Source organism: Dromiciops gliroides, chromosome 1, assembly GCF_019393635.1.
Source record: "Dromiciops gliroides isolate mDroGli1 chromosome 1, mDroGli1.pri, whole genome shotgun sequence".
NCBI classification, from domain to species: domain Eukaryota; kingdom Metazoa; phylum Chordata; class Mammalia; order Microbiotheria; family Microbiotheriidae; genus Dromiciops; species Dromiciops gliroides.
The window spans coordinates 292,697,579-292,711,262 of record NC_057861.1 but is presented as its reverse complement, the minus strand read 5'-3'; the positions used below and the strand labels follow the sequence as shown (position 1 = coordinate 292,711,262).

General features: G+C 40.3%; 1 protein-coding gene across 2 annotated transcripts in view; it reads left to right on the top strand.

Annotated features, from left to right (window-relative positions):
* The first annotated feature begins 7,876 nt into the window (after positions 1-7,876).
* Positions 7,877-13,684, top strand: part of IL7 (interleukin 7) — a 65,852-nt gene continuing 60,044 nt past the window's right edge. For both annotated transcript variants that reach the window (XM_043976027.1, XM_043976026.1), the window contains exon 1: positions 7,877-8,070. In XM_043976027.1, the coding sequence (XP_043831962.1) occupies positions 8,004-8,070 (67 nt within the window). In that variant the 5' untranslated portion in view covers positions 7,877-8,003. The remainder of the gene's footprint in view (positions 8,071-13,684) is intronic.

The following is a 13,684-nucleotide window of genomic DNA, read 5'->3' as shown; positions in this document are numbered from 1 at the left end:
CTTTTAGAATTTCAAATCATCTAGCATGATATGCTGCTGCCCTTCTTGTATGCCTCTGAATATCAGAGAAGTAACCTGGTATTAAACTCCTACCTTGTGGGTGGCACTTTGCTAGGTACTAGAGACAGAAATGCCAAAAAAAAAAAATGCAACAATCCTTACTTTCAATTCTTGGAGTTTATGTCATCAGAACAATTCTGGTTAATCTTACCAAGATGGAAAGGCTGGGAATATGTGTCTGTGAGTGGACAAACTTAGTTAAGTTTGTAGAAGCTTCTTTATATGAAGGTTACTCAATAGGTGAGCAATTTTTCATCTCATCTAATCCAAGAGTGTCCATTTTCCTCTTATGCATAATGAGATTAGCTTTTGTGTGTATATCATGGATTCTTTTGGCTGTCTGGAAAAGCCTACAGACTTCTCATAAACAATAAAATATAAAAATAGACAGTTATATCAAAATACAACTTCATCTATAGATATACATGGCATATGTGAATACAATGTTATATATTCACAGGTGTTATACAAATACATACCACAGGATATACATATGCTATACATGTGTATACATATATGTATGTATATACATAACACACACCAAGGTTTTACATATGCTACCTAGAAATATAGGTCGTGCATATACATGTATGACACATGATATATATATATATATATGTAAATTTGTGTGTGATATAGGCATACTATATTAATGTATATACATGTGTGTGGCATGTATTCATATATACAAATGTATATATGTATAGTTAATTATATATACATGTTTATATAAAAATATTATATAGAGATATATCCATGTGATAAAGATATATATCTGATATAAATATAGATATACAGAACTACAGACATAAAATTTAGAGGATATATTGTATAATAAGCTCACAAACCTTAGGCTAATAACTTCTACAAATGAACCTGTAAAAATCAGAAAACAGGAAAACCAGAAAAGTTGCAGGTAGCACCCATGAAACTGAAAATATACCTTTTTCCTAGTGATGTAGGAGGCAAAAAAAGGGTTAACAGAAAAACCTAAGAACCAAACTCTAATTTAGATATGAGCTCTAAGAGGTATTCAGACCCCAGTTAATGGACAAGTCAGGATGCTAAGTTCTCTTACCTGCATAAATCAGTACCCATAACAGGAACATAGTGAGGCAGGCTTACAACAATGATACATTGACAGGCTATAGAAACTCAAACTAGGAATGAAAAATGAAGATATTTTGAAACTATCCATGGGAATCAGAAAGAGACATGCACAGAGAAGGCCAAATTTGTCCCGAGATTCACCTTATGACATGTAAACCCCAAAAACACACCTCCACAGAAAAAGCTACCCACCTCGGGGGTTGGCTTAGGACCTCAGGAATTCCAAATTAGGATAAGCCCTCCCCTGTACCTACCAAAGGTGGAGATTATTATAATGAGACTGATACTCAATTTATCCATACTATAAATATAACTCTCTCTTTCCTAATTTGAAAAATACCTTTCTATATTAATTTTGGTTCTCTCTCTGTGGTCAACAGTTTTTCAATAAAACTTGGGAAACCGAGTCACTGAGTCTTGTAATTCTTTTGGGATGCCTCATGATCAATTTGATCACCCTAAATTCAGCCCACATCAATAGCATACCATATCATTAATCTTTAAGACCCAGATATAGTTCTTTTTTTTTTTTTAGTGAGGCAATTGGGGTTAAGTGACTTGCCCAGGGTCACACAGCTGGTAAGCGTTAAGTTTCTGAGGCCAGATTTGAACTCAGGTCCTCCTGAATCCAGGGCCAGTGCTCTATCCACTGTGCCACCTAGCTGCCCCCTATATAGTTCTAATGACATGATTTGTTTTATGCCAGTTTCATCACAAATTTCATCAGAAAATTTCAAATGTTTTGTAATTACTTTCTGGGAACAGGTAAGGAAAGGTGATTTGTGTTTTGAGAGTGGGACCCAACACCAAATAAAGGGCTTCAGCTTCAGCAGTCTGTCTCTTGGACCAATCATTACTAAAACTGGGTTCCAGAAATTCAATCACAAAAACAAGAATTGGTAGCAGGACAAGAAGAAGAATCCCAAGATTCATTTGCATATGTTCTGTCATACTACAAAATCCTGCCCAATTAAATCTTCACCAGACAGGATTTCATGACCTCCACTTTATAGCATGGCAAATTTCCCAAGCTCAGTACAAATTTGGAGGGGAATCAAGCTGTTACTGCACTTCTTTATTCTAAAAAAAGGCTTAAAAAGTACCAGCTATCTCTACAATCTATGGGCAAATGGGGCATCAAAACTCATTGACAGGAAATCCTGAGAATCCTCTGTTGGATATGAAGTCATCTTCTAAGATTTCAAACTAAACTTCTCTTGTCTCTGTTTCCAGACTGTGGCTGTGAGATGGACGCTTGGTTTGGATAATTTCCATTAGACTTTGAGCTCCTTGAGAGCAGATACTGTTAATACCTTTCTTTGCATAGGGAGATAGCATATAGGTGTGTTGTTGTTTTCCCCCACTTAGGCTATTTGAGTTCACAGCTGTCCCTTGCAGGGAAACAAGATTAGACATCTTTAGTGTCTCCTCCCCTCTTCTCTCTTTTGCTAAAGGAGACTTTGATTACTGCAAGGGAGGGGAAATGAGAGCAACACAAGAAGTTGGGAAGAGAAACTGACCACTCAGTTCTCCTTAGAGAAAAGGAATACCAGACTAGAATTAGATCTATCTGCTTCCTTACATATCGTTAGTCTCCGGGGAGTAATTTTGAGGCACAACTGCTTCCTATCCCTTAATGGAAAAGAAAGAGACAAAGGTTGACCAAGGCTGAATCTCCTTCCCACCAAATGCCAGTTTCACAAAGAACATGCATGGCAAGTAGCAGAGAAACCCATTTATCCAAGTTTATAGAAAAATGGAAATCAGATAGAGTATATATAGGAGAATATATACCAGATAATATATACTAGAAAGGAGCTCTCCCATTGAGAGTCTCAGATCTCACCCAATGGAAATTCCCCCAAAGGCTCTAGCACAGTGAGCTGGAAATAGGGACATTATTGAAGTTCCACCTCCTCTGCAAGTTAGCTTCTTCCCCGATTCTTCCTTTCCCTTAGAGACTTGAAGAAAGTTTGGAATGGTGCATCTTCTCTCTCAAAGCTGCAAGCCAGAAGAGCCCAAAGACTAAATAGCAGAGCCCAACATAGCCAACAGCACTAGTCACAGAACGCGGGAAGTGATTGAGCAGCAACCCTGAGGTGGATGAGCCTTGGCATCAATCTTGATAGCTTGTTTGCATTGCAAAGTCTGAAGAGATCCCAGGGAAACTGCTGGCACCTTCCCTTCCCCTCTAAACAGAAGATGGGGGCATATTACCAGAAGCAGTGGAGTAACCCAACCCAATGGAAAATTAGCCTGGCTCAACATCAGATGACTAGGCTAGCAAAGATGCCACTCCCTGCAAAAAGGACTTTCAGGGCCAGGAGTGGGAGGTTCTTCTTTGCCACATGTGCTCTCTACAAATGTGCAGCATTTTACTTGGCTTTTATTTAGAACCACTCTCACTATGGACTCTATATGTATAAAGAAAGAGTTCATCTAAGGTTAAGGGGGAATATTTTGTGCCATGTATTTTTACTATACCATCTTCTGAATGTAATTAACTTCTATGCACCATTCCTTTCACTACTACTTATCTCCCACTTATTTCTCTTTCTATACCTATTTCTTTATCCTTGTGTTGTCCACAAGTATAAGCCAATGAACTTCTTAGAATTTTTTTTTGGTGAGACAGTGAAGGTTAAGTGACTTGCCCAGGGTTACGCAGTGTCAAGTGTCTGAAGCCAGCTTTGAACTCATGTCCTCCTGAATCCAGGGTCGGTGTTTTATCTACTGCCCTCGAACTTCTTAGAATTCTAAAGTGTTTAGATCATCCAGTCCTTATAGATCACTAAATTTCAGACTTGAAGGGGGATTTATTAACCATCTAGTCCAACTTGGACCCAAACCAGAATCCCTTCTACATCACACCCAACATGTAATCACACCCAGGAAGGGAGAATCTACCACCTCCTGAGACAACTCATTCATTTCAGCTGGAGATAGTTCTATTTGTTAGGAAGTTGGGGGGTAGGGGGAGAGTATTCCTGACATCAGGTTTAAATTGATATCTGCCAAATTTTACCTATTGCTCTCGGTTCTGCCCTTTTGGAGCCAAATTATTCAAGTTTAATCCCTCTTCCACGTATGTGAAGAGTTATGTCTATCCTGCCTTCTCCAGAATAAACATCCTCAACTCCTTGATCATATCCTCATATAGCATGATCACAAGATCCTTCAGCATACTCTTTACCTTTCTCTGGCTTTTCCCCAATTCAATAGCCTTCCTAAAATTGGGTAGCCAGAACTGCAGGCAATATTCCAGATGTGGTCTGACTAAGGCAGAGAAGACTATCACCTCCCCAAATTCTGGTCACTCTACCTTTCCAAATGCAGTTTAAGATCACAGGAGATTTCTTCCTTCCTTTATCATGATGTTGAGTCATGGTGAGTTTGAAGCTCACTAAAAACCCCAGGTTTTTCAGGCAAATTACTGTCTCACAACTCCCTCATCTTGTACTTGGGAAATTTATTTTTTGAACCCCAGTGTATGACTTTATCTCTTTAAATTTCATTTTATCCAGAGTGACCTGATGTTCTCACCTGTCAAAATATTTTTGCATGCTGAATCTATCATTCGATATGTTGGCTATCCCTCCTAGTCTTGTGTCATGTGTAAATATGATAAATATTCTTTCTATGACCATTGATTAAAAATATGTATTAAGTATCACAGGATCAAGCAGAGATCTCTGGGGAACTCCTCTGAAAAAGTCTGCTTATCTAACATCAGACAATTAACTATCTTTTGATCTGTTCATTCAATCTGAATGCATTCTGAATCCAACTATCCAACCCTCATCTCTATCTTTTCCATATCCTACCAACTAACCCACGTTTATTAAGTGCCAGCTATATTCCAAGAACTATTGTTTGGTTTTGTTTTGTTTTTAACGGCGTCTCATATGACTTTTTTTTTTGGTGAGGCAATTGGGGTTAAGTGACTTGCCCAAGGTCACACAGCTAGTAAGTGTTACGTGTCTGAGGCCAGATTTGAACTCAGGTCCTTCTGACTCCAGGGCTGGTGCTCTATCCACTGCGCCACCTAGCTGCCCCATGACATGTTTTTACTGAAGTAATACAAATCCTTTTTGATCACCTCTCCCTTTTCCAAATGTTCACTAACAGTTCCTTTAATGGTACATTCTAGAATGTTTCCAGGCATTGAAGTCATTCCCTTGCATCATTTTTCTTTGTGGAGTTTGCAAGATTCCATTTCCTTTCATATGTTGAAAACTGGTTTGAAACTTGCCCTTTTCCATTTTTTTTTTTTTTACTTTTTAAAAAGCAACTTCAATTCTTTATGATCTTTCAAAGACTCAACAATCATCTCTGCCAGTTCTCTCAATAATCCAGGCAAACAAATCTAGTTAGGCAGTTTCTTACTCTCTCCTTACTGATCTTGGGGATCAACTTTCTAATGCTATTTTTTTCTGTCTTTTCCATTCTAAAGATTATTCCGCTTCATAGTGAAAACTGAAGAAAAATGAGCTGAGTAGTTCTACCTTCTCTATCATCCAATGCCAACATCCCATCCACCATCAAAAGCAGTCCTAGTCTTTTCTGAATCTCTTTCCCTAAATATAGCTTTAAAAACTGTGTTATCCTTAGTTTCCCTTACTAGATTTGGCTCATTCTGAGATTTAGGACCCCAGACCCTATTTTCACAAGATCATGCTAACCTATTATATTTATGCTGTTGCTTTCATATTTTTTACATGTCTTTTTATAAGGCCAGTCAGCTATGGGTGAGGGACACTGCATATAATGTTTCAGTTTTTTGATATCTTGGTTCATTTTATTGAACTGCCCTTTTCCCCCCTCCAACACATACCTCTTTTTAATTCCTTGTTACAGGAGATGGCACTCTGGGAAGGGAAGAGGATATGTGAATTTGGATATGTAGGTAACATAAAAACATTCCCTTTTGTCCATTCATTGAAGTCTTTCTCTTTTTGTTTTCAGAAATTCATTCTAGCCAGCTAATCATCCCTACTAGCCTCACTTGTTCTGTAGAATTGAGTCAATGGCATATTGACTCTCTCTGAAACCTTTTGAAATCTTCATTCCCAAAATGTTGGATGAATCTCAACTCATCTCAGTTTTCTTCTCCTTCTGTAATACAAATTCTATGATGGAATGGTCATTTTCATGTTCCAATTTTCATACCGACAGCCAGTTCTTCTGTAAGTTTGTATTAAATGCAAAATAATATTTACCCAGATTGGTTCCTCCACCTTTTGGAGTATGAAATTACCACCAAGACAAGAAATTATTAGCTCGTCTGCTTTTGACAGGGAAAGAGCTAGGGTTTATGCCTAGGTAATTGAAGGCTTTCTCCCCCCTCAAATCCTACTATCACATCATACTTTTGTGACAGGCTTGGGATCTGTTTTTCAAATTCCTCATCTTTTTCCTCTTTCTGTCCAGGTGGACTTAATATACTCATTAAAATATCACTCACCTTCCTCCCCTATTGATCTTATTTCAAATGCTACCCCACTTCTGTTCTTCAATGCCTTGACACAAGAATATCCTAATGTATAGTGCCCCTCTCCCCTTCCCCTGTTTCTTTTGAAGAAGGCATGTACTTCCAGAACCCCCAAGTTGAAGAGATAACTGTGCAGTAAAATTTGCTTGAGTTCATCTAAATACATTGAATTCAATTGCTAGATGAAGAAACTGAGACAGTGTAGTGCCATCTACTTTTTTTTCTGAATCCCACAACTAAGTAGCTAGAATTATAACAGCTCAACTCCATATCAGCACTCTTTCCACTACAATCACACAGTTACTAAGTATTTAGAAATCAGATCTTCTGCTCCGCATCAATCAGTAAGCCTTTACTAAGTACCTACTAAGAACCTAGGCCAGTGCTAAGTGTTGGGTATGTAAAGAATAAAACAATCCCTAAAGGACCTTCAAAACTCAAAGAAAAAAATTAATAAACATCCCAGTGATTCAATTAAAGTTCATCCAGATAATTTTGTATTTGAGAGAGTTGCCTCTGTTCACTTTATTTTGGACTAAGATTCTTGGACCAAAGATATTTCATATGTTCTGGATGAGACAGAAGTCCTGAGCCACCAGAGCTATTAGTGGATACACGTACAGAAAGAACTCAGCATGTAAAGTGATATCATTTAAGGTTGAAGAAGAGGGTGTGACCAGTTTCAGTCATGCAATCCTACTTAACCTTTCCTTTTTACTTGCTGGACAGTTTGGGAATTCCCAAAGCATCAGCAGCAGACTATTAACGTTGATGCTGCTAAAACTTGGGATCCCACCCTTGCATGCTGTGCAAATAGTTTCCTTGGCCACAGGAAAAACAGATACCCTAAGTCCATTGCCTCCTACTATTTAGTTAATGTGATAGAGGTCATCTGGAAAGATTGACTCGGATCGCTGATTCATAACGGGGCAATCACTTTTCAATGCCAACAATTTCTCCTGGAGTTTTGGAAAGTTGCCAGAAGTGCTTGGGCCACGCGGAAAAGACTGTTGGTGGAAAGGAGAGAAAGGAGAGTGTAAGAGAGAAGGGATCGGGTCGGGAGAAAGGCTTCCCAGGGATGAACCCGAAGTTTGCTCCCTCAGAACAAGCCCCAAAGTAGAAACTGAAAGTAGACCGCTGGCCGGGCACACGGAAGTCACGGAAAAAGCAAGCGAAGCCCAGAGCCCGCTTGTGGCGCGCACCGCCCCCCCGGGATGGATGAAGCTGCGGGCGCGGCGAGGGTGAGACAAGCCAACTGTAGAGCCCGTCTGGCCCAGTGCACACTCCCGTGAACCTCGGCGGAGGAGGAGGCGGAGGCGGAGGCAGGCAGCTACCATGGGCCATGAGACTCTGTTGCCGCCAACATGACCGCAGCCGGCTCCTGCAGCGCACGCAGACCATGTTCCATGGTAAGCGTGACAGGTACTGCGTCCCGTGCACTTCGGGGTGCCTGGCGGCTCTGCGCAGCCCCCACCCCGAACCACCGATTTTCTTTTGCAGCCCCACCTTGCACTTTGCACTCTCCCAGGGCGCAGACTCTCCCCCTCCCAGCAGGCGGCCCCGGCGGGTGGCTGTGCGTACGAGGCGCAGCCTCTCACACCTGGGGCAGCGCCTCCCCTGGCCCGCAGCAAAGGGCAACTGGGAGCTGCGCCCTCCAGCTGCCTGCTCCTCCTGTCCGGAGCAAGCCCTCGGGCGCCCCCGCCCCCTCGGCTGGGTCAGCCTCCAGCCCAGTCCGGGGCTTAGCCTGCAGATCATCTCCCTCTCCTAGCCCAATACCTGATCCCCGATACCAGACACCCCACAACCCAACCAGTCCAGTCTCCTGCCCTCCTGCGCCCGTGCCTGCTTACTTTGTTACTGGCACCCGACGCGCGGGGGAGGCTGCCGCAGCTTTCCAACAGCTCCTCAGCCGAAATGAAAGCGCAGTTGCCCCAAGGCGCCCTTTTAAACCCCACTTTGGCAGGTCACTGGAAAATCCCGGGTTTTTCCCCTAGTGGAATTGTGATTTTCGCGATTAGGGCTGTACTTGGCTCGTGCTGCCCGGAACCCAGCCACGAGGTTCGTAGTGGGGGCAGAATCCTGCAGAGTTCTGGTTTTCCCTATAATTCTACTTTGAAGACAGTTAGGCATGAATGAAATTCGGAATTTTACACCCACCCCCACCCCCACCCCGACTTATTGGGAGAATGGATTGACGAGTTAGGAGGAGGCTGGATAAAACTGGCAAGGAAAGAGTCCAGGCTGGCTACTGTCTGTTGACAGCTGTTATGGACAGTACAAAGGGCCAACAGGTTTATGACGCCCAAAGGAGAAAGGGCAGGGGAGAAAGGAAGGTGAACGGAATAGCGCTGCAGAGAGGGAGTGGAATAGTTTAAGTGGCATCTCCCTTAAAGGAGAGGATGAACGAAACGGTGCATTTTGTCCGATCAGCCTCATTTCCTGGCTAGTCCTTTAGGTCAAAATTGTACCCCTTCTGATCTTAAAAACTATGTGGATTAAAAGGACAGCATCAAAACCATCCAGTGATTAAAGGTAGGTCTATATTATGGGGGAGGAGGAGACTCTTGGATAGCCATAAAAAAGGGAGTGTTTGTGATGGAAGTTAATCTGAAATATAAATACTGGGAGGGGGGTGAGGTTCCCCCAATGCGACTGGAAATTCATCATAACCTCAATTCTCAGCCTTTCCCCCAAATCTCCAATAAGAATTTTCTGTTGACTGGTCTCCAAATCCATTTGTGACTTTGACTCTATCATAGACAGGGGGAGAAGAGGTTAAAATGCGTGCTGTCATTGAGAATATGTTGACACACTGGCCAAATATGTATTTAGTCAAGTATTGTAAATTGATTTTAAATGGTTAAAAAAACTTAATATCCTGTGACTAATAAAGGGGATAATAATGATTTTCAATATTGTTTTGTCTGACCTTATCATTTAGGAATAGTTTGCAACTTAAAATTTCTTGTTTCCTTTTTTGACTTAGGAGGTAGAAAGGGAAAAACCAGGGGGAGAGAGTAACTTTGAAGATATGGGGATGTGTTACCAAAAAAAAAAAAAAAAGATAGGGAAGGAACTGGAAAGGATGACAGAATAGAGCTGTTCCTAACACCACACAAAAATACACTATCTCTCACAGCAACTTGGGCATTTTTATACGGGACAGTAAAATAAAAAAGAATATTTCATGGAATCGTAGAATTGTACAGTTGGGAGGGATCTCCCTCAATGTACCCATGCTTATATATTGCAGACTTTTGTCAAAGCACTGACTAGTTATTTGAAAAATATTTATATAATCTTGTTTTTGAAAGCAAATGTAATAAGAAATATGCAGCTTAGCTAGGACATACCTACCTAACACTGGGCCAGATAAATATTAACTGGGGATCAAGATATTTTGTTGGGTTTATTGAGAATCTTGTTTTCTCTTTCTTCTTTTTCTTTTTTGTATTGAAGATGGAAAACATGCTATAATCTGGATTTTAATATAGTAGAAGGGTAAGAGCAACCTGCAGGTGCAGTTAGAAGTACTTAAAAGTACACTTTCTTCAAGCCAGTCCCAACTTGAATGAATGACTTACCAACACGCCCTTATCCCCTTCAAATGCTTTATTGTTGTCTTTTATTTTGCCATTTAATTAACTGAATCATTGTCAAGGATGAATAATGCAACAAGCAAAGTGAAAAAGGAGGATAGGGAGAGAGTGGAGTCAAACTTGGGATCAGTCCTGTCTGCATTTGGTAACTGAGTTCTCTAACTTAGTCTCACAAGGAGTAAGGAAGATTTAGCTAGACACTTAATGGTATCGAATACTCTCTAAATGTCATTGGTTTAATCTCCTTTAACGGAATCTGCCTTTGGAGAGAAGACTCCATGCTGAAGCATTCCTGAAGGAATTTTGGTAAAGAGTGCTAATGCTGAGTGCTGATCCTGAAGTCAAAGACCTCAGGTTCAGATACCATCTTCTTACAACCTATTGGGCAAGTCCTTTCACCTTTCTAGGTAGGCCTCAGTTTCCTCACTAGTAAAAGGAGGAGTTTGGACTTGATGGCCCCTGAGGTTTCTTCTGGTTCCAGATCTATGTTGCTGTGACTTCCCACCCACAGACCCAAGCTTCTTATTATTTTGTTGTCTATGACTCTTCTGGATCCTAAGGCCAAACATACAAAGTAACGTTTGGAAGAAAATTGTTTGATCTAATATGGCTATATATTCACAGTGATATGGCAGGAAAACAAACAGAGATGAAAAAGAAATAGAGGGCAGCTAGGTGGCACAGTGGATAGAGCACCGGCCCTGGAGTCAGGAGTACCTGAGTTCAAATCCGGCCTCGGACACTTAACACTTACTAGCTGTGTGACCCTGGGCAAGTCACTTAAACCCAATTGCCTCACTAAAAAAAAAAAGAAAAGAAAAGAAAAGAAAAGAAAAGAAATAGAGGATGTGTCTCACTTAGGAGCAATGTGTTCAGGGGATCCCAGTGTTGTCTCTAAACACTGCACTGGCCTTAGAGGAGAGCGAAAAAAGAACTCTTCATTGAAGAAACCACATTGAAACATGTTAACAATAGAAATTAACCCTTGGTTAGCTGTATCATGGACTTTAGTAGTCCAAGGACTATTTAGAAAAGTAGCTATTTTTAGAATTTCACATTACTAAACCACAAATCTGGAGAATTTGCTGTTTGGTCAGTTCTAGGCATGCTATGCTCCTTGGACTAGTAAAAAAAAAAATGTTCTCCTTGCAGAGGAATAGAGTAAATGTAGAAAACATGTTTCACCATAAGTTTTTTTTTGTTTGTTTTTTGTTTTTTTTTTAGTGAGGCAATTGGGGTTAATTGACTTGCCCAGGGTCAGACAGCTAGTAAGCTTCAAGTGTCTGAGACCGGATTTGAACTCAGGTCCTCCTGACTCCAGGGCCGGTGCTCTATCCACTGTGCCACCTAGCTGCCCTTCACCATAAGTTTTAAGACAAAGGAAGAGTTCCTAGCAAAATACCAAAGAGTAGTTGAGAAGGCTAGCAGATGTGAAGCACCATCAGCCTTATAGGACATTAGTGCAGAGCAAAAAGTCTTGGCTAGAATATTAGAGCATTTGAAGGGCACCACAACATAGTAGATAGGGTCCTGGAACTGAATTCAGAAAGACCTATTAGCACAGTGCTAATAGGCTTTGTCAATATATCCTTGTTGATTGATTATTTATTGAATGAGCACCTTTAGAACCAGTGAGCATCAGAAAAAGGAGAAAAGAAAAAATTCCTGTTCTCATGTGAGAAAGGTAGCTCTCTCTCCCTGCAGAAACCATCATTATAGAATGTTAAGAAAGGAAGAGACATTAGGTGCCATCTAGTCTAAGCCCTAGGGAGGCAACATGGTGCAGTGGAACTAGGCACTGGCTCTAGAGGCAGAGAATGTTGGTTGAAATCCTTTCTCTCACTTGCTATTTGTGTTACCTTGGACAAGTCATTTAACTCCTCTTCATATCAGTTTCCTCATTTTGGAAATGATGAATTTGGATTAAATGCCCTCTAAGGTCTTTGCAACTCTAAATCTATGTTCTCTGCATTTTACAGATGAGGAAACCTAGGGTGTTAGGAGGGGAAAGAATTTACTCAAGTTCACACAAGTAACCAATGTCAGAACTAGGATTATAACCTCAGTTTCCTGACTCCCAGTTTTTATTTCCACATGTCTCCAAAGGGTGTATTACAAGGCTGCATGACTGTGTATGATTGTTCATGGCCATTACTGATCATAAAATGGATAGGCTTTGATAACATGTAATGAGGTTGGTAAACTGAGGCCTGAGAGCCAAAGGGCCCACTAGCTTAGAATGTTTTTTTCATACTTTTAAGCATAATAAAACTTTTTTTTAAAATGTAAAAAATCATTTTAGCTCACCAGCCATACAAAAAAGAGGTGGTTTGACAAATTGGTGTTTAAACCATATTTTGCAAATTATAAATTATGGACTATGAGCTACTGTCTTCATGCGAATGAGCCCAGCAATGTCACCAAACACAATGACTAATTGAAAAATGCTAAGTTGATGTTTGATTTTAGTATTTATATTTTCAGAATTAAAGTCACAAATTTTTTGGAAAGTTCCATCATCTGTGTGGGAGAGAACCATAAAAGGAACTAATTCAATCAATTCTATTTAATTCAACAAACATATATTAAGTACCTACTATTACAAGACATTGTGCAATGGGCTATCTGTGCAAAGACAAAACTGAAAAATAACTGATGCTCTTGAGGAGTATACATTTTATTTAGGAGTATATAACATTGACACAGGTAAGGAAATAAAAGATAATTTGAAAGGGAGAGGGCACTTTTAATGCTGATTCATTCATAAGGAAGCAGTGATAGCAGTCAATTAATGAAAAATTCATTTATGAGTTTTATTAAGTGAAATCTCTCCTTTATAGAAGATGACAAAAACTCCCTGTAGCACCCTGGTAGAACAGAAGCTAATGTCAGTTAGGAATCCCACTTTCATTTTTAGGAGCTGCAAGGAAACCTTACATCTAAATACACACTATGTTAGTGGTGGGTAATCCTGGAAAGGAGAGGTAGTCTGCAGTCAATTCTTATCCATCCTCAAGATCATTTAGTTCATAGACAAAGACTACTTCTGACTCCTAGAAAAGATGCACAGTAATCTCCCTTGTCTGCTCATGTGTTTTATTACACCTTTCAAGGATTAGTTCTCTCTCCACAAGGTTATACTACCTAAAGTAGAGTGGTATGTTTTAACCTGAGGGTAACTAGGTGGCACAGTGGATAGAGTGATGGGATTGAAGTCAGAAACACTCATCTTCCCAAATTCAAATCCACCTTCAGACATTTACTAACTCTGCAACCCTGGTCAAGTCACATAATCCAGTTTTCCTTAGTTTCCTCATCTGTAAAATGAACTGGAGAAGGAAATGGGAAATGATTTTCTATTTTTTCTAAGAAAATCCCAAAGGTATCATGAAGAGTCTGACATGACTAAAAAATGACTAACAAC